General features: G+C 38.6%; 1 protein-coding gene across 2 annotated transcripts in view; it reads left to right on the top strand.

Moving 5' to 3' along the window:
- The window catches only part of sesn1 (sestrin 1), a 91,030-nt gene that overhangs the window by 61,472 nt on the left and 1,824 nt on the right, over positions 1-27,734 (top strand). The window contains exons 1-8 of one of the 2 annotated variants that reach the window (XM_038281630.1): positions 24,916-25,194; positions 25,818-25,883; positions 25,970-26,170; positions 26,267-26,449; positions 26,562-26,798; positions 26,881-27,135; positions 27,221-27,411; positions 27,506-27,650. In XM_038281630.1, the coding sequence (XP_038137558.1) occupies positions 25,093-25,194; positions 25,818-25,883; positions 25,970-26,170; positions 26,267-26,449; positions 26,562-26,798; positions 26,881-27,135; positions 27,221-27,411; positions 27,506-27,650 (1,380 nt within the window). In that variant the 5' untranslated portion in view covers positions 24,916-25,092. Of the gene's footprint in view, positions 1-24,915; positions 25,195-25,817; positions 25,884-25,969; positions 26,171-26,266; positions 26,450-26,561; positions 26,799-26,880; positions 27,136-27,220; positions 27,412-27,505; positions 27,651-27,734 lie in introns of those variants that run through there. The other variant, XM_038281629.1, reaches the window with a different exon arrangement.

Below are 27,734 nucleotides of genomic sequence, written 5' to 3'. Positions count from 1 at the left end.
CTTCTGGCCCCTGCCTGAAAATCCTGCAGAAAAACTATTTGCATCTTTAAACTTGATGTTAAACTGCATCTGTTAAAGACTCTAGAAACACCAAATGCAGATTTTGAAGTAATAAAATATGATTAAAATGCTGTAGCATGCCCTGAAACCCACCATGCATACTGAACTGTGAATGATGCTCCACCCAACATGATGTTGTGTAAGATGGTGCAGATTATTTTCCTCCAAGAGGACCTTAACCCCTAGAACCCGACGGACCCACCGGTGGGTCCAGCTGCCACGTGACCTCGTAATTTTAACAAACCCCCAGTATTGATGTAAAAAACACATTTGGCACAGTTTGGTGACATTTTTGGATAAATGTGCCAAAATGGCCTCTCCGCCTAAGAAATTTCTCACTAATACCATTCTAAAATAAATATGATTCATCTGATTGAGTCCAAATTTGATATATTTTTACACAACATTTAGATTTAAAAGTCTGTACTACTATAAATAATATTTTGGTAGTGTTTTGCAATGTTTATTTCAAAGAAAATTTTGGCGAGGTTAAAAAAAATGCAAAATATTTTGTATTTTGTCCCTAATATTTCAGGCAGGGTCAAAGCTACAATGGTGCTGACACCAGAAAACCATTCTATGACATCTTATCTTTACAGAGGTACCAAAAGTTTCTTCTTAAATCTAATATCTGTGAGGCTATAAGTGATTTACTTTTGTGTGTTTTTGTCAGGCAGAAATTTACTGTATTTATACCCCCTGAGGGTGTAAGAGGTTAAAGGTTAACTTTACTAGGATATACAAGGACATGATCAAGCTAAATATGAAGAACATTTAGTGGGCTTAGATTGGGCACACTTTATATAAACGTATAATGGTGGAGCATATTCATTTTAGACGTGGGAAGCCCTGAGAGTGTTGTGTCGCCTTGCCCTTGAATAACTGCCTCGAGCATTCAGGTACTACATATCATAACACGGTAAAGTCAAAGCGCATCTTATACCCACTAAGTGCTGTTTTCAGGGCCTTCAAAAAAGTTTTTTTACTGAAGGTAAATGAACAAATTTCTACCAATGACCTTCAGATGCTGAACAAATCCTTTTGCTGTTTGCAGGTTTTGCAATGATCAATCTCTTGAGTTATTCTAACTAAATATTTCATTTTAAAATGTACAAATGTTTACCAGCGTGTATTCTGTTTCATAAAGCTGCAATTTATTGCTTTTTTAAGTGTTTGATGAGCAGTGAAGGCAGAAAGATTTATTAAAGAGCAATCTAATGATACTGCCACCTGTGGCCAAAACACAGAACTGCAGCACTCTTCAGCTCATTCTCATAGCTTTCACTCATACTTGACAAGTTTATTTGTTTTTACTTTTTTCCTCTTACATAGAGTTGCCATTCTATTTTCTAAGGACTTTTTTTTCCCAAAGAAAAATTGTACTTTTCCCAGCTTTTGTTGAAACACTTTTATAAATGTATCACTCCTACTTTTCATTCAGTCACTTTCTGCTTATCTGTCATCTCTGACACCTTTTTCATACCTCAGCTGTGATATAACTCTCCCAAAAAACATGTTTACTCGACTTCGGGTCGCTTTGCCTTGCTGCCAACATGCAGGTCTTCTTTTCTACGATTCTTCTCCTGACTGCGGGGCACTAATTGTCTGTGTTTTCCCTTCCTGTTGAGACCAGTAAGTCTTATTTATGCAGGAGGATTCTTGTTATGGATTTATCCATCCCAAAACATCCCGTTTTACTTGCTACAGCAAAAAGGGAAGGGAGGAAATGCTGGGCAGTTCTTATTTTTTTCCTTGCTCTTAACATGAGCTGAGATGAGGGAAGATCATAAATGGTTCCCTTTGTGCACACACTCACACCCATGCATACTTCTGCAGGAGTATTCCAACTCATGCTGTCCAATGAAAACTTTCATGCTGAGGCACAGCAACTGGTCAACAGGATATGAAACCATCCCCTCTGCTTTTTCTCCTCCTCTTCTTCATGTCTGCACTGACCTTTGGCCTATATTTGTTCTGAAGCTTAGTCTCTGCCATTTAGATTTGCATGTCTGATCTGTTTGTGGTTTATTTGCTTGAACGTTTGAGCCTGCAGCATTATATTATAAATCCTGACAGACAGCTCCACCCTATCTGATGAATATGCTACAGTCAGTGTATCTGTGTCTGAAACTCTTTCCATTTCTGTCCTGCAACTCATGATCAGTGTCCAGCTCATTTGCTTCTTGCCTTATAGCTGAGTCATTCCCATGTATTCTGTAAGGTGTCCAGTCGCCAGAGCCTCACCCCTTCCATTTCTCCTGATTGGTGTTAGTGGAAGGGAAGATGACCATCTGCTGCCCCAGTTGCCCAGTGACTGACTAACAGCCTTCCCATATGGCACAGTTCCACTGTCCATTGTCTGCTGAAGTCTGTCTGTGTGTGTGTGTGTTAAAGTTTGCCTTCCTCTGTTTCTATGTGTGCTTAGCTGCCTCTATACACTGCAAAAACAATCCAGAAATAAGTAAAAAAATTGCTTAAATTAAGGATATTTAGCCTTAATTTGAGCAGGTAAATAAGATGATTTGCCAATGGAATGAGTATTTTCACTCTTAAAATAAGATAGTTAGATAATATGCACTTGAAATAAGAAGAAAAATTTGTTTTTTCTTATTTTAAAAGGAAATTGTCTTGTTCCATTGGCAAAGTGTCTTACTTACCTTCTCAAATCAAGGAAAAACGCACTTATTTTAAGAAAAAATAACTTATTGAGATTTCTATTTTTTGCAGTGTACAGTTGATGCTCTTTGCATGCATTCGTTTTGTATGTCCCCTTCAAGGAGAGCCGAGTATTGTGTGATGCTTTCCTGTGGGAGTCCCGTGGAGAACGCACCCCGACCCAGCAGGACGCCTCTCTGCATGGTGTAAGCTGACTCGGCCCTACAGGCGGGTTAGTGAGGGGTCGGATTTATAGGCTGCAGGCCAGACCTTTTCTCTGCTGAATAAAGAGATTAGTTTTCCTCTCCAGACATGTGCCTATGATCGCACAAACAAGGACAATGATCAGATCCTTGACTTCACTGAAAGGGAAATGTGCTCTGCTTTTGAACATAAAGAGACACTGAACCAGCAGTTAAAGATCCAGATTATTCCTGATATATATCTAAGAGAAATTATGATATTGTATTTGCAGTTTATGATAAACAATGTATATGAGCACAATTTACGTTATATTACATTATAAGATAAGTCAGGCAACTGCCTCAGTGCGATAATAGTCCATATTTTAAACTTCCTTTAGCATTTCATAATAGCCATAAGGATGGCTAGCAATAGTTGCAAGGAATACCTAACCACCAGTATCCTTGTGTATTACCTGGAGAAAGTAAATCCTGATTCTAAACTCATTAGTTTGCGAAATTTCTCAATCCAGCTTGTTCTAAAATATATGTTAAATACTCAAATTACAAAACCTTAATTTTACATTTTCGTCCTTCCTGTTACCTCCTTAAAGTTGTGCTCTCTCTTGCAGGTTTAGAGAGCTAAAGACATGTCTAAACATGTAGAAAATAGTAAATCTTAAAAAAGCTTCACATCATTTCGCTTCTCCGACTAAAATTTATGCACCTCACAGATACTGAGAATGGCCTCTTTGAGCTACCTGGAAACTGTAACATTTTTCAAACCATGTAACACTTCACAGCTTGAAGAATAATAATATTTTTTTATGTCCTACCTCCATATTTTTACCTAAAGAGTCAGATTACAGTCACCAGCAGATTTCATGATGTATTTCTAATTTAGATCAGTAAAATATTGACCTTTTTTGGAGACCTTTACTTAAAACCCAGGTCAAATGTATTTGCCTCTTAAATCTAATCTCTTAAAGCTTCAAATATACAATTATAGAAAAAAAATGCTAGCCCAAATTCAATCAATTTGTTGTTCTACAGTGACTATTACCTGAAGAAAACAATTAGCAACAAAAAAGAAAACAAGGATCAGTTTAGTTGGATAACTAAGCCATGATGAATTAGCTGCAGAGTTCCAAGATCAACATCATAATATCTATATGTGAAATATCAAAATTACTAAGGAACATCTAGGATGTGAGTTGGTATGTAGAAGTTGGTGATGGACAACAAGGGATCATCAAACTTTCCTCTAAACATTATGTAAGATTACCTTTATTCTGTAAATCAATATAAATATTTTGTGACAAAGCAAAAAGATCATATTGTGATCGATGTTTTAACTGATGTTGATTTAACATGTACCGGTAATCACTGGAAACTAAAATCGATGTCCTAGTTTGTCCACGGAAACTTGGTCAATAAAGTTGGTACTGATTTTAAATCTAATGAGATAGGAGATTGCCAAGAGGGAAAAATAAAAGCTGCTGTGAGGAAAATGGGATTAAATTACAGTTGCCATTGCAATATACAGCACTAATATCATGATGCTTTCCTAAAGAATGTGCAGCTGTCTGTAAACGTCTCTGCAGCTGACCTCTCTGCTCTGTTATTTAGTCTTCCTGATGCTGGTTGATCTCTAATGTTCTCTAACAGACATCAGACAGAAATGTTTTTGTTGTGAAAACCATCTGTTTTGTTCTTTCCACTTCACATTTCCTCAATGATAAATGCTTTCACAGGGAAATACAGATGATAATCCAGATCATTTTAATTACTATCATGAACATTTGGATTCTTAAGGGATATAAAATAATAATCTAGAAGGAATAGTTAAATGCAATCTTGAAATGTTAAACTGTATATTAGTTAAACAATAGACAATTGTCGTTTCTTTCTTTCATAATCTTGACCTGAAATCCCATCGTAGCCAAGCTGGTTATAGAGCAACAGTTGGAGACTCAGCATGAAACAGAGAGAAAGACGGCCCCGACTGACTGCACCAGAATGTGCACACCCACTCACGGCCAGTATTGAAAGATCTGCGGTGGCCAACCACACATATTGTTCCCACCAAGAGCAATATTCAGTGGTGGATGTGATAATGAAACCCAGTCTGGTTTGGTACAGTCACCTCTCGTTATAATTTAAAGGTGAGACTACATTGAGTTTTACATCTGAAGATGCATATTTCTTCGGCTGGATTTCACCGTAGTGGCACAACAATAATATTTTTCTGTGGCTTTATTGTTTTATTTTGTCATGTCATTTCCCCTATTTGTTGTTTCACAGCCCGTGTCCCTCTTCTGCAGACAAACCGGTTATAAGGACTCATTATTCTTCTTCCTAGCTTTTGCAGGGCATTGAGGGCAAATCTTAAAAAGATGTGTTCATAAAGCCAAACGCTTCCACCCCGTCTTTTATGCCCCAAATTATTTTATTTTATTTTATTTTTGGGGGGGGGGGCGGGGGGGGGGGGGGGGGGGGGGGGCGGTTGTCCTGCTAAAAGAGCACCTGGGCTACAGTTCTTACTTTCAGTGGCTTTAGAGATCAGACCACATTCCAGACATTTGTTTGTGACTGACAAATGTCCAGAGAGCTCCTGGAGTTATGTAAAATGCTGGTGTCATTTAGAAATGTTGTTTTTCTACAAATATGAGTTTTATTACCTTTTAAACATTGAACTCAACCTTTTATTGCGTAACAACAAGCCTCAGGCTGAGGAAAGCAGGGGGATTACCACTGAGCCATGCTACTCAGGTTCTTTGGTTGGGTTTTTAAGGGTGAAACCTGATAGAAATCTGATTTGGCAAAGCTTTTATCCCTGTCAGAATTAAACAGTGGACCTACACCATGCTTTTGCAGCTGCACTGGAGATGCACAAATACTTGGTTTAAAACACGGAGTGCAGGTTAAGTTCCTTAAAAGCTTCCCGAGCTGTGGAGTTCATATGCATTAGTCCGTTTCCTGCAGTATTGGTTTGTGTGCACGCCTCTGCAGGTGAGTGGGCAAAGATAGGTAATCTAGTGCACAATGTCATCGATTTTTCCCACTGCACGGGAAGTAGCTGGTTATTGATTTTCAGGGACAATGATGTCACTCCAGACTGCTCTTCGCTGTTTACTTACCCATGATAAGGTACGAGGTGCTTTCTCTCTGCGCGCTCCTCAAATAATCCTCTCCCTCTGACCCTCGCTCCTCCTATCTCTTTTTCCACCTCCTTTTGGTTTTATTGAGAGTGTACTCTTTGACCCGACCGCCTGTTCTGTGTGACATAATCACAGATGAAAGAAATCACTGCATGTCAAATCCCTTGCAGAATGCATGTGAAGTATTTCATATGCTAATTCTGTTCTTTATTTTGAAGAGTCTGAGGATATTAAGTCAGTAAAACCAAAATTTGAGTGCCTTTTATCTTACTGTACCACCAAAGGATAAATTAAATCATATCCAACACCAATGGGAATAGTGCTTGACCTTTGCTTCGCTTGAAGTTTGCTCACCAGGCTAATGTAAGACCATTCAATGCACAACTGTACCTTTTTTTTATGCATCACATAAAAAATTGTACTGTGCACACTGCAAAAACAATCCAGAAATAAGTAAAAAATTGCTTAAATTAAGGATATTTAGCCTTAATTTGAGCAGGTAAATAAGATGATTTGCCAATGGAATGAGTATTTTCACTCTTAAAATAAGATAGTTAGATAATATGCACTTGAAATAAGAAGAAAAAATTGTTTTTTCTTATTTTAAAAGGAAATTGTCTTGTTCCATTGGCAAAGTGTCTTACTTACCTTCTCAAATCAAGGAAAAACGCACTTATTTTAAGAAAAAATAACTTATTGAGATTTCTATTTTTTGCAGTGCACTACAAAAGCTCAGTACCTCTTGATTGGGTGTGTTCTATGTAACTTCCAGAGATACTGAGCACAGATTCAGGTCCACTGGGGGAGAATGAAAGACGTTAGCTGGCGGTCAGCTCATTTCTCAGGTCCACAGACCTGTAACTGATTAACTACAGAGCAAATATGTTCAACACTACCTGTGGCATGAGATAAGGGACCACACACACAATCTAGTCACATTTAGGTGGAGGTCACAAGGTCCACGGAGAGTTTGTAAACGTTAAAAACGAACACAATCAAACCCAACAAATGCACCAATCATTTGGGTAAAAGCCAATAATCCAAAAACATGTTTCAAATGTTCATACTTTATATATTTTTGAGCTCCTAACGCTTTAAGATTTTTTCCATATGCACATTCCATACTTAGATTGCATTTTTTTCCCTTACATTTTGAATGAGTTTGACATTATTTATAGAGCGCTTTTCAGACAATCAGTGATTCAATCAACCATTCATTACAGCTATGAAACAGATGGGGCCTTTACAAACTGAAACATGAAGTACATTTGAAAAATAACATCAACAGGCACCAGTTAATAATATAATAATAAAAATTAACAATTTTAATACATATTAGGTGAATTAAATAAAATGTGTAATTGTTATAATTTTGGAAAACAGATTTGAGTAATATAAGATCACTAGAGTCCTATACCTGATTTATCTAAAATAATACTAGATAGTATGTAAAAATATAAACAACATTAAAGTAAATGAGATCTAGTTGTAAATGCAATAGAAGAAAGCAAAGAGAGAATTGCTTAAATAAAAAAAGGAATAGAAAATATAATTAAATAATTTTGTACAATAAGACAAAAGCTTATATTTACACATACTTACTCAAACCTGAAAGGTGTAAGCTGGCTGGCTTCAGCTGACCTGATTTTAATTGATGGGCCATTAACAGGCTTCTGCAGAACTTGATGACTTGCTAAGTTTTTTGTCAGGTTTTTAATCATTTAAAATATGAGTGCTCAAGCAATAAAACATCCACTGGTTTGTAAGAAGAAGAAGAAACAACAGAAAAAAGCGACTGCACTGCAAAAAATATAAATCTCAATAAGTTATTTTTTCTTAAAATAAGTGTGTTTTTCCTTGATTTGAGGAGATAAGTAAGACACTTTGCCAATGGAACAAGACAATTTCCTTTTAAAATAAGAAAAAAATATTTTATCGTCTTATTTCAAGTAAATATTATCTAACTATCTTATTTTAAGAGTGAAAATACTCATTCCATTGGCAAATCATCTTATTTACCTGCTCAAATTAAGGCTAAATATACTTAATTTAAGCCATTTTTTACTTATTTCTGGATTGTTTTTGCAGTGTGAGATGCAAGATGGACACTTATTACTCAGCTGCCATTTAAGTTAAATCTCATCTAAATGTATACATTTATCTGACTCCACTTTATTATAACGATGCACCTGCGATGCCAACACTGAGTAACCTAATAAACAGACAGAGTTAGTTTATAAATCTGGCCCTTTATAAATCTTTGATTGGATCCATTCCTCTCTTTAGTTGACGCAAGCAGTAATAACATGAGGCACACATACAGTCACGGAAAAGAACATTAGACACCTTGTTTTCTTCAATTTCTCAAATGCAACATCACAAAAAACAAAACAGAGCTTGTCTAATATGTTTTCCATAACTGTTCAAATAAAAATGAGTGATTAAACTTAATGTTCCAGCCTCCAAATGTCACAATCATTTTGAAGATATTAAACATGTCCTAGGAGACCATGACTGGCTTATTTAGTTTTTCCTAAGTGTACGTCTTTATGTCAGCCCTTAAGTTGTTTAAAACACTGGGTGTGATATTTTCAGACACTATGTAAGAATATATATATACTGAATTTATTATGGGATCAAATTTCAGTTCATTATTTGGGCTTCTGTTGTTCATATTTGACATTTTCAAAAAAAGTGTCTATCTAAGCATTTTCTCCATTATTGCATTAGACGCTTCAAACTCCATGATCTCATGTCATGGGATTGGGTGTTTGAGGAACCCACTGGATATGGTTTAGAAAGTGTGTCTATGTATGTGTGGATGTGCAGTACGTCTGTGTATGTTATTCCCTTCCCCCATGTTTGCACTCTCTAAATCTGCTGGCTCCTGTGTGTATATTTAGTGCAGCCCTGTTTAAAGTTAAACTTGTGGCCCAAGAAAGTAGGCCATCGGAAAGGAGCAAAGGTGAGCCGCCAGAAAGTACCGATGGTGATTCAGCGGGCATAACTTTGTGGCCCATGTTGAATTAGAAACATAAGGAAAAATGGGAAAGAAATCATGTTTAGAATGAAAAAAGATGGATTTGAGGCTTTTACTATAAAATGCATTGCAAATCTGCAATCTGTGGAAGGAAAAGATTTGTTGATGTACGGTTTTATGGTTGCTCTCTATGTTCTTTGCTGGGTTTTTATTATCCAGTGATCACAGTCCAACATGCAAGAATAATTATGTTACAGTTTTCCCCCCTTAAATGCCTCCAGACTCATATTTCCATTTAAACCACCTACTTTCTCCTACCACACAAACAGAGTTTCTTCACTCATCTGCACTTTTCAAAAAGCGAATAAGGCCGTTGACTTTCTGGCCACCTAGAATACATCCTAAGAATTTAATCTCATCAGTCTTGTCTAAGGTATTGGTGTGGGGGTCTTTTAAAAAAGTGTTTTGGTTAATTACCTGAACTGCAGCAGGCATTAGAGTGGTCTTAGTTTGGAGAATTGGGACAAGCCTCAAACTAAGTGGGTTTCTTTCCACCGTTTAAACCGCCTCAACTTGAGCATTTATATAAGCCTATTTTTGTATTTGCTGGAAATAAACAGTGTTAAACATACCTAGGTTATGCAGATTTAATTTCAACCCGTATTGCAGAGTGATAGTTAATACATCTGCCTTTTTCAACACTTTATATTTACCAGACTACTTTGTAAAAATTATCTTCCTGATTTTTTCCCGATTGCCGTGACTGCTGTCTACCGCAGCAAAGATGCTGACTCATGATAAATAGTCCATAAAACACCACACTACTTAAAAACTCTAACTCTTTAGTTGTGTTGTGTTAATTTTGAATAAATTAAACAACATTTAAGGTCATTTTGCAGCACCTGCCGCATATCATTGCTCTTTCTCCTTTTAAAAAGACTTGGCTATATTACTTTAGATGGTATGATTGGTTTCTAAATTAGTCATGTGACCCAAAGTGCATGTTTACAGCAGTCTGAACTCCCCTAAAACACCAGAGCTAACTACGCTAAGAGTTGTTGACACATGACACTTATATAGTCAGAAATATTTGGTTCTCTGTTTTAGGATTTAATCTGAAGAGATAATTGTGGCCTTTTCTTTAAAAGGAACTCAATGACTTCTCAGTCTGATTACCCAAAAATGGTCTGCTCCCAGATTCAAAAAGACAGAAGTAGTGTCACTACCCGATCCGTCCCGGGAGCACGATCCATACCATCAGCTCATTTGTGCATGCCCAACCAGATATACATCCGGATTTCCATAAATTGTACTAAAATTACTTATTTATATCCTTAACTGACTAAAGAATGCTAATACACATCTTTAAAAAAGTTTTATGACTTTTTCTGAGACAATTTTGATGTTTTTTTAATTTTCTCAGTAATATGAACACAAAAGGAAAATATAAAACTTAAAAAGACTAGAATTATATTTCAATCCAATGCTGAAAAAGTTAGCTCCCTGAAGTAGCGTAGGGTCCCGTTTCCTGTACAGATCAAGCATTGACGAGTAATAAATCAGAACGGATTTTAAGGCATTTATTTTCTCAGGAAATACATTATCAACCTTTAATACATTATATTCTGGTACACTTTCTATTTTTAGGGAGGGAAAAATATAATTCAGGTCTACAAACCTGGTTGTATATCTGGTTGTGCATGCGCTGATGAGCTCACGGTGCGGATCGTGCTTCCAGGACAGATCGGCTAGTGACAGGGAGACTTTCTGAAGAGTGTTGTGTTGCCAGTTGCTTGTAGTAGGGCTAAACCTGGAAGTGCGCCTCTAGTGGCTAAAAGTGACACAACTCTTCTGTATGAAAATTCAGCATTTTTATTAAAGGTCATACAGATGCTGGCTTATTAAGGCATGATACCGTCTTGAATTCTCACAGTATGTAGAGTAAAAGGTTCAATGAGCTGAATTTGGCTAATTGAGTAGTCGGGCTGTCTGCTCAGGTGGCCTAACACTTTTTAGCTATTAACAATGTTACCTTAAAATCAGTATTGGATCAGGCTCCTTAAGTTATGTGAGCCCGATAAACGTATGTTTCTTAGGCCCCGTCCACACGAAGACGAACCCTGGCCTAAACGCACAAATTTTTCACCAAACCAGCCTCTCATCCACACGAAGCCGGCGTTTCGGGGGTCTGTAAACGATCTTTTTTTTATTCAGCCTTCAGAGTGGGAAGATTTCGAAACGCCGTTTTCGCGTTTCCATCTTTACGCCCTAACCGCATATTTTTTTTCACACGCATGCGTCATAGCGTCGCCTCTACACACGCATACGCGACACAGTATCACAACAACAATGGCGCCGTTGCTGCTAATGCTACTCACCCTGCTGTCGGGCTTACAACAGAATCTTCTTCTTCTGGAATATCTCCAGGAAGAACAGAGCAATATCGACGACATAGTTCAGCACCTGAATTTGACTTAACCACGAAAATGGACCCGCAGGGCAACCATGTATAAATATTAGTGCTCACGCCCAACATTTCGTCGCTTATTTTTGCTTTGGCACCACAGCGCCACTAACAGGCCTGGCATACATTTTGCAGCGTTTTCATGCATTCGTGTGGACGCTCACATTTATTTTACGTCTCCGTCTTTACGGCAAACGTTTTGGAAAATATCAGCGTTTCGTGTTCGTTTTGACTTCGTGTGGACGGGGCCTTAAAGGGTGAGAGAGAAGTGGAGGGCTCTCTGAACGGGGGAGGGGCCATGTTGAATCGTTATTTACTCACAATAGCTGGTGAATCATTTCCTTACTGTCTTTACCAGCTCTACCTTGAACTCTACCAGCAAATTTAAACATTGATCTACTTTTGTTGCTGGAAAGGTACAAAATAAGGTCAATATGTGAAATTTGATCTTTTTGAATGTCTTTAAGAGAACTTCAGTTGCACCATTACCCATGATGTGGATTCTGTTCTGGTTTTATATTGAATTAACTTTAAAAATGTAGTCAGATTTAGCTGTTGATATAATTTGACATGTTTTTATATTTAAAAAGAAGATTATATAACACATTTAACCATGAGTTAAGAATGACGAGCATTATGAGTTATCATCTTATAATTTTTTAATCAATGGGACATTAATGGTAGGTGGTGGTGAATTCACTCCCTAACAAAGTTCTGTCTAATGTTTTCTTCCACCATTCAGTACTGGAGTTCATTACCTATTAATGGAGTAATATGACTCGGCTATATTGGTTCTGATGGTTGCAATTAGCTCAGATCATTTCCTCGTCCCTTTAAAATACACCAGTATCACATCACCTTGTCCACTATGCAATCAAAACAATAGAACGAGGCCATGTTGTTGTTCAGAAGAAGAGACAAGCCTTCCTCTTCTGCAAAGTAAAACAAAGCATAACAGAAAAAAGAAGCAACAAGGAAACGACAGAACTGTGTTAGACTCAGCAGCTCGACAGGTTTTTTTTTTTAAGCCTGCCCTCATCTTTGACTTCTTGTTTGCTGTAATCTTCTTGTTTGAACATGTTTTATGTCATTTTCAGGCCATGAATCAACACCTCTGTGCTTTTCTTATCGTGACAGGTGGGGGGGTTGAGCCGCTCTGGGCTTACCGTGTCTCTTTAAATGACAAAGCGATGACCAGAGCAACTATCTGGCTTTGCTCCAAAAAAGATGAGTCAATTTTTTTTTGCTAAGTCAGCTATAAGGCGAGGTCTTGTCAGGGGAAGAAAAGAAAACAGCTGTGCTTACAAGGAGGCACAAAGCAACAACAGACCACAGCCAGTCCTTTTTATGAGTTCCTCAGAGGTGATATGGGCTCATCTTTGTTGGTGTTCCTGAGTTTCATGACTACGCAGAAGATGACACAAATGTGGAGAAAACTGTTTGTGGTGCAACAAAGTGAGGAGCTTTGTGCTTATTTTGGTAGATGTGACATATCGGAGCTAAAGATAGTATGGGAGGGTTTGGTATTTTCTGTTTTTCTGTGGGCTCTTTTCCTTCGGACCTCGCCGTATTGTGACAGCTGCCCTCTCCCTGTTAGAATAACATCCCCGGGAACTTGTTCTTCCATATGAACACGTAGCGATTGCAGAGCCATCGACTCTCCCCTCACTGTTCGCCCACACTACCTAAAGGCTCTTAGGAGCTTTTTACCTCTTTGCTGTTAATATACTTTTTATCTATCATGTACTCCCTACAGTTCCTCTGCATTGGTGTGCACTCGTCCAGGAGCTGCTGATTTGTGGGACGGGGGGTGGAACTGTCCTCTCCAGAAAATGTATGCTCTGCTTAGCCGCTCCGCTCTGATACCTTGCCAAAATACACACGGATCAGATATTAGGAGGGGGGAAAAAAGAAAAAAAAAACAGGAAAAAGGAACAGGATTTTTTTCCTAGAAGCATCTCTAATTCTCACATAAATCGGGCCTTAATCTTTACACAAAGTGAAAACAGGTTTTAAAACTTCTCTCCAGTTCTGTGTCTTAGTTTCTGCTCAATGAGTGGGCTGGTAGGGGTTAACCTTTCACTTTGCTCCGTTAAACTCCACTCAAATGTGGAGACTCAAATCTAGAGCAGTGTTTTTAGAGTGCCTCACAGGGAAACCCTCTTCATAGTAAAAACCCTGCAGAGCTCTGCTATCTTACCCTATTGATTGTTCCTTTAATTATTTTGGAGGTTATAAACAAATCTGTTTACATGGAAAAAGTTCTCTTGTTGTTTTTCTCAGACCAGGCTTGCTGTTTTGAGCCCCTAGGCTAATCTGAAACATGTGGTTTGGTGTTTGCTGGGACGTTAGGAGACCTTTGTTTGCCTCTTTGTGACACTATATATCCAACTGACAAATTATGACTTTGCAAACACATGAGCAAACCTAACACACTATGAAACCCAATGCACTCCTCTGCTCTGTGAACTTCATACCTCGGCATAACTTTTTTTTCTTCCTTTTTTTTTTTTAAGAAAGGCAGAATGACAGAGCAGAGAAGATTGGTTCCTGAAACTGTTGTTCTTCGCTGTAATTGGTGGAAGCCTGTTGCTATGCTTATGTCAGTGTTTGAGCGTTTTCTGCTTCCTCTCTTCTGCGCACCGATAGGTCGGGTTTAAACTGGTCTGTGGACCTGTGCCACTTGTTGAACATCCCCACAGTTTCTGTGGTTCTCTGGCGTCTAACTGCATGAGAAAACACAGCAGCCGCAGCGCTGAGAAACATGTGCAAAGAGTTTACATCTGGCCTGGCTTCCTCTCCTGTTTTTTTTTTTTTTAAGTCTGATTAAGTTTTATCAGCCTTTTTAGTGTGTTAAGTCTTTTGCGCAGTCGTAAAGGACAAAAAAAAGGGGGGGGGAAATGAGAAAGAAGCTCCCAAAGTTTGTAACATGTCAAAAAAAAAGAAACGACTCACTTCATGAAACTCTTGTCACGTGTTTCATGTTTAGTCACATTCTCGATCATAACTACTTTAACATTGGAAATATATTCCACAACACTTTATTTCACCGAAACTTGTTTTTCAAAACATCACTTAGTTATTTTCACCCTTCTCTAAACCTGTGGTTTTATGTGTGTTGTAAATTAACATGAAGGACTAGAAGCTGTTAAACTACTTGTGTTTGCAGCAGAGTCAACTTTAACCATATACATATCAAAGTATGTCTAACCAGACTCCTTTTACATGATCAATGTTTATTAGTTTTCTTCTTATGTCGTTATCCCAAAATCACCTCAGAGTTCAAACCCTGATTTTTGTCTCAGTTTCATTTCATTTGATTTTCTTGGTTTGAGGTTTGTACCTTAATTATAACCAAGTCTTTTCCTATAAGTAAAATATTATTTTGGACTTTGAACATGTTTATGTTCAGCACATTCTGCTCTTGCGTTGATGCATATGTTTTGTTTTCATGTTTTTCGACCAGTTTTATTTACTAACTTTTATTTAAAGTCGCAAAAAATAAAATTTGCCTACTTATTATTATTTATTTTTTTTTGTTGCCTTTTCAAATAGAATACAGCTTCTTGGTTTGGTCCTTGGTAGTTATTGTCAGGCATGTGCTGCTTCATGGTAAAAAGACAGGAGATAATAAAACGGGCTCAAAACTTCACTTACTAATGTCATTGCTATATAATCATATCCTTTAACTATTGTAGTAGGAGTGATGGCTGTGTAAAGGGAAATTACAATCGACCCTCCACCACCTGTTTCTGTGCACTGCTAGTAAGCTGGCTAAAAGGAAATCTAAAAGCCAAGGCTTGGATTAAAAGGGGCAACAGTCACAGATTAAAGTCAATAGTTGGCAAACTGATAGCCTGAAGCTAGGCCTGAACTTAACTGGTAGCCTGACTAATCAACATTGTTTCTTGTTAAATAAAATCCATTAAGGATGTCAGAGATGGGAAGTAACGAAGTACAAATACTTCGTTACTGTACTCAAGTAGATTTTTCTGATATTTTTACTTTACTTTACTACTTATTTTTTTTTGGCGACTTTTTACTTCTACTCCTTACATTTTTACACAAATATCTGTACTTTCTACCCCTTACATTTTAAAAAATTGGCTCGTTACTTTAGTTTTGAATCATTTCAATGGAGTTACCGTTATTATTTTTCACGTCATCAATACCAAATTCAATCTAATTGGATGGGAATCTACGTTGCATTTGACGCACCACTACAAGATGAATCGACAGATTCGACGGTATTCATTCGCGGCAAATCATTGCAGCTTGGTGGCGGTGGCGTTAGCATAGTAGCATGGACGTTGAGATGATTGAAAATAAACACAACGGAGATCTAGTCCTATTGGCAGACATCCATTTAAAATGTAGGCAATGGCATGAAAAAATATGTTTCTACTTTTACTTTTATACTTTAAATAAATTTACAAGCCTGTACTTTGTTACTTTTACTTGAGTAAAGAAGTTTAATCAGTACTTCCACTTTTACCAGAGTATTTTTTAACACAAGTATCTGTACTTTTACTCAAGTACGGAAAGTGAGTACTTTTGCCATCTCTGAAGGATGTCTATATATACTTAATATATATATATCAACCCAGTCTCATGGGAAAATGTACCCCCACTACGTTGGTCCACACTGCAAAACGTAGTGGAGGTACATTAATTGCCATTTTTTTGTGGTACTGTTACGTTTCTTCTACCTATACGCTTTCTATTGTTTTACGTCCTAGTCACGTGACTTTTAAGATTCCAGCTGGGAGAAGAAAAAAATATATATAGATGGCCGACATTCGCTCATTTTTTGTGGAAAGATTAATAACTTGAGTTTGTTTTTGCATTAAAATGAGTTTTGATTACATTTCTAGTGAGAAATGTATAGTTTGTTGCCAGAATATTTACTCAGGGAATGTACATATTCACTTGCTTGTTCGTTTCTTGCAAAGATTTTTCAAGATAATGTGAAACTGTAACATTTTGGTATAAACATGGCTGAGATTTCTCTAACTTTTAGTGGGAAAATCAATAATTTCAATCAGTTTCTGCATTTAAATGGGTTTTGATCACATTTATAGCGAGAAGTGTAGGGTTTATTTACATAATATTTACTTAGTGAACATACATAATCACCCGCTTGCTAGTTTTTGCTACGGTTTTTCGGATCTCGTCAGGATTATGTGAAATTGCAACGTTTTGGCTGCTACCCATCGCCTAGCATTTAGCTGCCGCCCCGATTCAACATTGAATCCTTTGTGATTTAACTCCATCTGACGGATCAAACCCTCGCCACTGCGTGCGTTGCGTCTGAGGTTGATTTTCAGATCAATGCATTACGTCGTGGCATACGGGAGAAACTAATTAAACTAGTTAAAAAAAGGATCATGGGTTAAGATCGGATGTGTTTTATTTGGAAATCTACCGGATCCTTTGTGCATTTCACTTCCTGTTTGGTGCGATCTCATTGATGGGTTTTGACCAGATTTTGACCAAAGAGGAACTAAAAAAATAATAAAAAACAATTTAAATACACAACCAGCATATCTGGAATCAATGACAGAGAGCGACTGGGACCAAAAGTTTATTAATTTCTCCCCACTGATTTCCATTCAAAATGTTTTCGATCCCACCGGGCTCTAGGGAAGGGGCGTGCATACCGCCACCTACTGTTCATGAGTGTGTAGCAACATTGTTTTACATCTATTAAATTCTATTTTTTAATTTTGTATTCTGAAGATAAATAAATAATGCTTTCCTTAATCTATAAATATCTTTTATATTTCCTTTATTTCCCAATAATCCTTTAAGACTCCATTCTTGGCCTGTCCTCTTTTCAATTTCTTCCTTTCAGGTTCATATGTTTTGCAGTTCATCAATACATGTTCTACATTTTCTATCTCTCCACATCCTTCACATTTATCATTATTTTTCCTCCCTATTAAGTATAAATTGTCATTTAAATAAGTATGACCTACTCTTAATCTGATCATTATTATTTCTTCCCTTCGGATTCTCTCATTAATATTTCTATTTAATACTGACTTTTGTACTTTATATAACCTTCTTCCTTTTTATCTTCATTCCACCTTTTTTTTTGCCATTTTTCAATTTCCTTCCTCTTAATAAATGATTTTCCTTTCCCTAAAGGAATTGTAATTGTTATTGCCTCCTCTAATTGCTAATTTGTCTACTACTACCCGTAGTGGGGGTACATTTTCCCACTTTGACCTTTTAAGGTTAGCATATTGACCAAAAGCTGACACCAAAAATAAAGCAATCGATTATTTACAACAATATGCTACATTTAATGAAGACTAATACAGATTTTACTCTCTTATAAGAATTAGTTTTAGGTTTTATAGGGGAGAGTTTGCATCGGCAGTCATCTGGGAATCTTTTATGTATTTACTGGTAAAGAACAACCTCTCAACCCATTTAATGTAAATGTTGCGTCGAACCAGAAAGTTATTTGAAGAGCATAGATGCATAAATATATGCATAGCTTTAACAAGGGCCTCATGAAGGTCTGTTCTGTTATTCTCTTTTGGAGAATATAGACATTGTGGGCATTCATTTCCCTAATAGGCTGGTGAAGATTCTTAGACATCCAGGTCATAATCATTCCAAAAAAAAAAAAAACAAAAAAAAAACTTTGGACTTTGTTTTTCAAGTTTGAAGACTTCCCATTCAGGACGTTTTTCAATTCAAAATTACAGTAGCCCAACAAATCCTTGTTTTGGCTAGGAAAATATGCAAATTGAACCTGATGCCTGATCCCAATAGCTTGACTCTGAACCGAATTTGATCCCTATTACTTTTTGGCCACATGCACATTATTGTGCTGCCTGGTCAACCCTAAGAAAATGTTCTGGAACTGCCACTGAACTGACACCCAATGCATGGAGGGTAACCCAAAAAGGGCCATTGTTAGAGAAACTGGGTGCCTACAAAGTGCTGTTTTCAAGCTAATTAATGGAAAGTTAGCTGGAATGAAAAGTAGACAAATAACAATTACAATTCCTTTAGGGAAAGGGGAAGGAAAATCATTTATTAAGAGGAAAGAAATTGAAAAATGGCAAAAAAAAGGTGGAATGAAGATAAAAAGGAAGAAGGTTATATAAAGTACAAAAGTCAGTATTAAATAGAAATATTAATGAGAGAAACCAAAGGGAAGAAATAATAATGATCAGATTAAGAGTAGGTCATACTTATTTAAATGACAATTTATACTTAATAGGGAGGAAAAATAATGATAAATGTGAAGGATGTGGAGAGATAGAAAATGTAGAACATGTATTGATGAACTGCAAAACATATGAACCTGAAAGGAAGAAATTGAAAAGAGGACAGGCCAAGAATGGAGTCTTATAGGATTATTGGGAAATAATGGAAATATAAAAGATATTTATAGATTAAGGAAAGCATTATTTATTTATCTTCAGAATACAAAATAAAAAAATAGAATTTAATAGATGTAAAACAATGTTGCTACACACTCATGAACAGTAGGTGGCGGTATGCACGCCCCTTCCCTAGAGACCGGTGGGATCGAAAACATTTTGAATGGAAATCAGTGGGGAGAAATTAATAAACTTTTGGTCCCAGTCGCTCTCTGTCATTGATTCCAGATATGCTGGTTGTGTATTTAAATTGTTTTTTGTTTTTTTTTTAGTTCCTCTTTGGTCAAAATCTGGTCAAAACCCATCAATGAGATCGCACCAAACAGGAAGTGAAATGCACAAAGGATCCGGTAGATTTCCAAATAAAACACATCCGATCTTAACCCATGATCCTTTTTTTAACTAGTTTAATTAGTTTCTCCCGTATGCCACGACGTAATGCATTGATCTGAAAATCCACCTCAGACGCAACGCACGCAGTGGCGAAGGTTTGATCCGTCAGATGGAGTTAAATCACAAAGAATTCAATGTTGAATCGGGGCGGCAGCTAAATGCTAGGCGATAGGTAGCAGCCAAAACGTTGCAATTTCACATAATCCTGACGAGATCCGAAAAACGTAGCAAAAACTAGCAAGCGGGTGATTATGTATGTTCACTAAGTAAATATTATGTAAATAAACCCTACACTTCTCGCTATAAATGTGATCAAAACCCATTTAAATGCAGAAACTGATTGAAATTATTGATTCTCCCACTAAAAGTTAGATTAATCTCAGCCATGCTTATACCAAAATGTTACAGTTTCACATTATCTTGAAAAATCTTTGCAAGAAACGAACAAGCAAGTGAATATGTACATTCCCTGAGTAAATATTCTGGCAACAAACTATACATTTCTCACTAGAAATGTAATCAAAACTCATTTTAATGCAAAAACAAACTCAAGTTATTAATCTTTCCACACAAAAAATGAGCGAATGTCGGCCATATATTTATTTTTTTTCTTCTCCCAGCTGGAATCTTGAAAGTCACGTGACTAGGACGTAAAACAATAGAAAGCGTATAGGTAGAAGAAACGTAACAGTACCACAAAAAAATGGCCATTAATGTACCTCCACTACGTTTTGCAGTGTGGACCAACGTAGTGGGGGTACATTTTCCCATGAGACTGGGTTGTATATATATATATATATTTTTTTTTATAGTTTTAAGGGGCTGCTCAGTGGAGCAGTGGGTAGCACTGCTGCCTTGCAGCAAGAAGGTTGCTGCAAGGTCTTTCTGCATGGACTTTGTATGTTCTCCCTGTGCATGCGTGGGTTCTCTCCGGGTACTCCGGCTTCCTCCCAAAGTCCAAAAACATGATAGTTAGGTTGATTGGCTTCTCTAAATTCTCCCTAGGTGTGAGTGTGTGCGTGAATGGTTGTTTGTCCTGTTTCTCTTGGTGTTGTCCTGCGATGGACTGGCGCCCTGTCCAGGGTGTAGCCCACCTCTCGCCCGTAGACAGCTGGAGATAAGCACCAGCACCCCTCGCGACCCCAGCTGGGATGGAAAAATGTATATATTTTATATTGGTAACTGTCTGCATGAAGATTTCTCTTCTGGGGTATAGAAATGAATCAAAGTAAATACTGAAGCATCGTAAATGAACTACTATAAACGTATTATTTGATTTTAGAAACAGACCAAAAACTAGATTGTTTTATTTCTGGGGTAAATAACTTCTCATCTTTTTGAAATAATTTAAAAAAAAAGATTTTTTTTTCACACCTGAATATTTTTTCCCTGCTGTTCCAGGATTAGGAGTGTATTCTAATTGTAAATAAATCATGCGGAAATGTTTTCATTGTCTATGCCCTTGCTCTGCCGGAGGCACCTGAACCAAATCTGGGATGATTCCTGTTGTTTCCAATGGCCTCTCAGCTTATTCTAAGTAATTGTGCTTGTTTTCAGCCATTCACTATCTCAGTGATTCCGATCGTACTCCTAACAGCAAAAAGAAAATTCTCAGCATCTCTTGTCCTGATCGATTTCACTCAGTGATTCGATATTTTCTCCACTGGTTCTCTTCTAAGAATAGTTGATTGACAGCTCGGGCTCACTGCAGGTGACAACAGACAGTATGAGTGAGACTCCTAACGATTTATGTCTTCAGATTCCCCTGAGACATCCGCACTGTGGTTTTATATGTCACATTGTGTTCTGAACAATCTTCAAAAGGCTCTCGAGAATACGCGTAGCAGACTGTGACAGCAGCAAGGCATGTTTTCTTTAATCATGTCGATGCTGGAAAATGAAATGCAGGAAATAATCTTATCTTAAGACACCTGAGGAATCTAGAGGTGGGTGTGCAGACTATACTCCTTCAAATGTCAGTGTTTTAACATCATTTTATGCAACCAGTCATATTTCCTTTAACTTATTTTATATGTAATATGAGCAACAGTTTCCATGCTCTAATGTTTTTTTTTTCTCCAAATTGGTTCAAACTTAAGATGTGAGTATATATAGTGTCCACATGATTTGTTATTAAAGCAAAGAGACCAATAAAGGTGGTGAACTAATGTGTTTTTATTGCTCTCCCTCAATTAAAATGACAATTTTTTTTATGTAACAACTACACATTTTGGACTAAAATGTTTTGCCATATTCTTTGCAGGACAGCTCAAGCTGATTGGATGGAAAGGTCTTTCAATTATCATTTTTTTTCTCTGAAAAGATTCTCAATTGGACTTTCAGACTGGACTTTAACTTGGCCATTCTAGCATTCTAGAGCTAATATCCTGCTGGAAGGTGAACCTCTACCCTGTCCAAACTGATTTCAGCCTTTTAACAGCTTCTTTCTGGGGTTGTCCTGTGTGTAAGTCCTGCTGTCACCATGTTTTCCTGTTGGGTTGGTGCGTTCAGGGTCACTCGCATTACAAGCTTTGCATATCAGTTCAGTTGGATGGTCTTTTTCTTGTGGGTTTAGAGTTGTGCAGTAGACTTAAATTCAGATGATGAATTGAAAAGTGCTCAAAAAGGTTTTTAAATCTCTACAATTTTTACCTTGACAGGTGGGTTCTTTGGTTTTCACTGCATCTTAGTCACTCCAAACAGAAACAATGTTAGCTGTATTCCAGTGCCCTCACACTTCAGGTTTTGATTTGTAAAGAAATTCTGAAAATTATATAAAGATAATGAAGTTTAATAATTTTTAAAGAAATAAATCCAACTTTTAGTGGATAGAGATACTTTTGCAAGGCTCTGTGCTTGTTATTACACATCTAACGTGCAGCCACTAACTGCCTCGTCAGTGCGTGCGCTCTGACAATAATGTTTGGTCGTGTCTGCGAGGCTGGACCCCTGAGCCTAAGCTCTTTTATGTGAAAAGGTTTGGTGAGTCGTCAGCCCTAATGCTGACCAGCCTCTTGTGCCGCTTTGCTGAGCCATGGGGCTCCCAGCAGGCTGGGGAGTGCTGACTCCAGTCCTGGGAACATGTTTACCACTGGCCTACTCCCCACCCTGTGGCATCATGAGAGGGGCTGGCAGGGGCTGGCTCCACACACACAATGAACCTGCTGAATATGGTGCTATACTGTTATCAGAGCAGGGGACTAGCAGGTGGTTGAGAAACAGGCTAGGCAGCCTCACAGGGTTGGACTTGCCTTCTATTAGCTTGCTCTTTAGCTAATTACCAAGTTGAAGTTGTTTATCACTCTCATTAGTAGGCAACTTATCTTGATGTTCAACTTAATAAAAAAATTGTAGTCAGATGCCCCCTGGCATTTAGTGATGTGGAGGTTCTATTTATTTTTGGCCTATAAATGCAGGCTTAGCATTTGCACCTAGTGCAATATCTATTAACTATAAACACATCTTATAGCATTCAAACATATAAAATCAAGAGGGCTGTGAACAAAAGAATAAAAAAAAAACAGGACAACAGTTAATTTTTCAAAATATTAATAGTATAGTAGAGGATTTTCACAAATTTTTGAGAAGATCCGCCCTCTCCACTTTTAAAAACACATGCACAACCCTGTACCCGCTCCCAAGAGGGAATGCCTATTAAACGCGTGCGAGAGCATTCACGAGCCCATTTCTCCTTGTGCACGCTCTGTTAAACATTTGCTGTTAGCATAGCTAAAACAAGCTTAATTTCAATCTGCAATTTTTCCACTATGTCAGACTCACCAGCGGTAAGTGAAAATGGGGGAAGATCACGTAGGACGGCCTTACGTAAACAAATCATTGGAATGCTTATTTTGATGATCCACTCGGAAAAAAAATATCCTCCACTATACCTTTAAGGGAACCAAAAAGTCATTTTCAGCTCCTGGAAATCTCAATTGTAGCAGATGAAGCCCAAATCTCAATAGGACTTAAGCTGGAAATGCGACAACTTAATTTTCCATCATCATTAAGTTAAAACTGTAAAATTTTAAACTGGTCTAAAGGACATATAATTTACAGCTTCTGTACCAGCAGATATTTATTTATCATAAATTGATTTAGTATTATGTTTTTATTTGGGGGGGTCAGCTCTACAGGACTTCTGTCTAGAACCACCCATCACACTGCATGATAAATGTCCCGTTTAATGACATGCAACTGTCTTCAAAGTAAAATCTGTTTTACTCAAACAGCCATATTTTGTTATTTTACAGGTAAACATACTCGGTGTTTGATCATTATCCTGTTGCAACTGAATGTAATGAAGTGATTTTTAGAGATTCTGCTGCAAGATTCATGTTTCTATAGGTCACTGCAGCAAAACAAAGCCATATCATCACTATACCACCTCTGTAAGACAGGTGCTGACAGGTTCTGTTTAAGGGACTTGGAGTCTTTTGGTCTGACAGTAATCAGTCTTGGGTAGATTTAAACTGAGTTTCCAAAAATAAAAAAAACTTTAATCAAAGTTTGAATGACTATTCAATAATAATGGATTATCTGTTTTTACATACGACAAGGTCAAACCCCTTTTAGAGGTAACTTAAGTAGGTCATTATATTCATCTAGTAAGAAAGAGGAAAACTGGGTTATTTGTAAGGTAGAAAAAGTAAGCTACCCATAAAACTTGTGGTTGAAGTGTTATCTTCCTGACATAATTCTGATGGATCGTTTACCTTATAACCTGTGCTTTATTTAAACTAGTTAAAAGCTGTTCCACTGAACATGTTATTGTCAGGGTTGGCATAAACAAAGTCATTGAGCTGCCTGTTTCTTATCTCTGCTTCCTCCTGGCTTTGAAAGGCCTCCTTTCAGTGTGGGCTGATTGGTGGAGGAATGGCATTTTCTGTGGTGCGATAGGCTGTGGTGCAAAACCACCAACCGAAAGGCTGTTATTGCTACAGAGGCTGCAGCCGTCCATTTAACCATGGCAGTGCTGATCTTTCTGGTTTGACCTTTACCCCCTTCTTTATTTATATTATTATCATTGCTGGTCACGAAAGAGGGCTGGGGGCTCAGCTTTCTTACATCCCTTCACTTTGCCTGCTCTTCCAGCACAAGCCAACAGGGGGACCTGCTGCTGCCTGCAAGAACTGGTGGTTGTTTTCATAGAGATTGCAAAGATGTATAAAGAGATATGATGCATTTTCTCCCTTAAAACTGCATTTAGACCATTACTCAGGTCTATTTTAGGAACTGTAGGGTTTTTATCCTTTCAGATCAGTATTGATTTAAATGATTTGGATGGAAAAATCCTTTAGGAATCTGCGTGAATTGATTGAAGGTTTTATTTAGCACACAGAACGCAAGAAAAACACTAAATTCAATCATGATCGATAAGAACAGAGAACAAAAGAAGCAGAGAGAGAGAAATGATGATGTTTTCTTAGAGGGGGATTGACTCCCCCTCCGTCCTACCAGCTCACGTCGAGGACGCAATCTTTCTTCTCGCGTAGCCCCTCCCACTTGGGCTATAGCGCGCCTATTGGCTGCCTAAATCTGTTTTCGCGTTCCGATTGGTTGGTGGCGCTGTCACTCACCCGAGCCCCAACATATTTATCGAATGTATGAGCTGAAGAGGACGGTATTCTGCTAAAGGGGCAGCAACAGCTGACTCCTTGCCTGCCTGGCCACTTTCCCCCAGCAGTGCCCCAAGGAACAAAGACAGGAGGAAAAAAGAGCCATTTAAACTTTACAGTTATCTTAAATTACCTGCTCCGCGGAAAGAAGCAGAGGGGAAAACGGAGGAAACGAAATGAGGCACGCCATCGCACCATCGGAGAACGCGGAGAATAATTCAATCGCAGTGACAGACTTGTTTAAGATATGCACCCATTGTGAACGGCTCTCCAAAAAGGTAACACGAAAAACATTAAAAAAGGGCGAAAGTCTTGCATTATTTGCATGTTTATCCCTGGAATGCGAGATTAAGAACGGTGACAGTAGAATTATTTGGAAGTAAATCCGTGCTTGTAGCAGACAGGCTGCAGTGCAGTCTTTTGTCCAGGCTTGTTTACGAGAGTAAAGACTTTGTCATAACTGGACAAGGAAACCTCTGGGTTTATCTGTTTGTTGCAAATGTTAAAAAGGAAACATGCAGACGATGCAGTTTAAAGTGTTTTAAACACACTGTCACCTGCGGATGATGCCATTTTTCTCGGACTTTCCAATGAGCGCTGTGGGGACATGTCTAGGCAAGCAGCGGAAAGTTACTGGACAAAGCAAGTCAGTGTGAGGGTTTCTCTATGAACAGGGGGGTATTTAATTATTTTTGTTTATTTCAAGACTTCAAGGTTGTTGAATTGAATGCATATGTCATGCAGAAATAAACAGGATTTAATCAGATATTTTCAATGTTGCAGCAACAAGGGGGGGAGGGGGTAGTTGGATGATTTAACTGCAGCATTTACTTTTCCTTCCTTTAGCATTTTTTCCCCCCTCATCTAATATATTCCTAAACCTTATTTTATTCTTTTCCAGGATTTAGGCGTAAGGATCCCAAGACCCATAGGAAGTGGACCAAGCAGATTTATCCCTGAAAAAGAGGTACGGTCAGATCTCTCCCTTCATTCAAGACTTTGAAATCTGTTGCAAACAAATAACATAAAATCAAAATTTTGATTGGTGTTTAGATTCTTCAAGTCAGTAAAGTGGACGCCAGGACGCAGGCAATTTTTGAGGATGCATTCGCAGCCCTTCATCGGCTGGACAACATTTCCCTCGTGATGAGCTTCCACCCACAGTACCTGGAGAGCTTCCTCCGGACGCAGCACTACCTGCTGCAGATGGACGGACCCCTGCCTTTGCACCACAGACACTACATCGGCATCATGGTATGTCTTAGACCCCGCCTCTGTAAACTCTTTAAGTACTTTTTTTTTTTTTTTCTTCCTATCAATCTGATTATGCAATTTCTCCTGATTGTGCAGGCGGCTGCTCGCCACCAGTGTTCCTACCTGGTCAACCTGCATGTGAACGACTTCCTTCAGGTCGGGGGGAATCCCAAGTGGCTGAACGGCCTGAACGAAGCTCCGCAGAAGCTGCAGCAGCTCGGGGAGATCAACAAAATCCTGGCCCATCGTCCTTGGCTTTTAACCAAGGAGCATATCGAGGTGAGCAGACTGAGATCCCTGGTTGTAGACGTGCAACTAAGACCTGAAGTTGTGGTTTATTTCAGCAGCCTTTCATGATTTTTATTTTATTTTTATTTTTTTTCAATTTCAGCGCCTCCTTAAGGCTGAGGAGCACAGCTGGTCCCTGGCAGAGCTCATCCACGCTGTAGTCCTGCTCACCCACTATCACTCCCTCTCCTCTTTCACCTTCGGCTGTGGTATCATGCCAGAGATCAACTGTGACAGCGGACACACGTTCAGACCCCCCTCCCTTAGCCAGTACTGCATGTGCGACATAGCCAATGGAAACGGTCACGGCAATCATCATGACGACTTGCTGGGCAATCAGGTGAATAGCCGCATATATAGAGGAAAGTCTGCAGAATCGAACCGACCCTGAATAATCGCTGACCGCTGCTTTCTTCTCGCAGGAGATGTGTGGTGAGGTGGAAGAGCTGATGGAGAGAATGAAGCAGCTGCAGGAGTGCCGTGACGATGAAGAGGCCAGCCAGGAGGAGATGGCCACCCGCTTTGAGAGGGAGAAGACCGAAAGCATGTTGGTGGTGACGTCAGAGGACGAGGAGTCTGCCCCCTCCAGGGACATATCTCGGCACTTTGAAGACACCAGCTATGGCTACCAGGACTTCTCCAGGAGGGGGGAGCAGGTTCCCACGTTCAGAGCGCAGGTAAACCTCAGAGGCAGATTTGCGGAGCAGCGTGAGAACGTGGTTTGGACGTCGGTTACAGAGGCGTGGTTTCTGTTTTCTGCAGGACTACAGCTGGGAGGACCACGGTTTCTCTCTGGTCAACAGATTGTATCCCGATGTGGGACAGATGCTGGACGAGAAGTTTCAGATGGCCTACAATCTCACATACAACACCATGGCGACACATAAGGATGTGGACACCAGTATGCTGCGCAGGGCCATCTGGAACTACATCCACTGCATGTTCGGCATCAGGTTTGTCACCAGATGTGATCCGATTTTATTTTGGCTCTAAAATCTGTCAGACTTTCTGTGTTCACTCCTGACTGCTCTCGTCCATGTCCCTCAGGTATGACGATTATGATTACGGGGAGATAAATCAGCTTTTGGACCGTAGCTTTAAGATCTATATCAAGACAATGGTGTGCAGCCCTGAGAAGACCACCAAACGAATGTATGAGAGTTTCTGGAGGCAGTTTCAGCACTCCGAAAAGGTACGGGTCTAAGTTTCCTGTTTTGACTTCTTTATATGTGGTTAACTGCTGCAGTGCGTTAACATCACTCTCTTCTTCTCTCCC

Source organism: Cyprinodon tularosa, unplaced genomic scaffold, assembly GCF_016077235.1.
Source record: "Cyprinodon tularosa strain WSP-4 unplaced genomic scaffold, ASM1607723v1 ctg173, whole genome shotgun sequence".
NCBI classification, from domain to species: Eukaryota; Metazoa; Chordata; class Actinopteri; order Cyprinodontiformes; family Cyprinodontidae; genus Cyprinodon; species Cyprinodon tularosa.
This window is presented reverse-complemented; position numbering and strand designations above follow the sequence as displayed.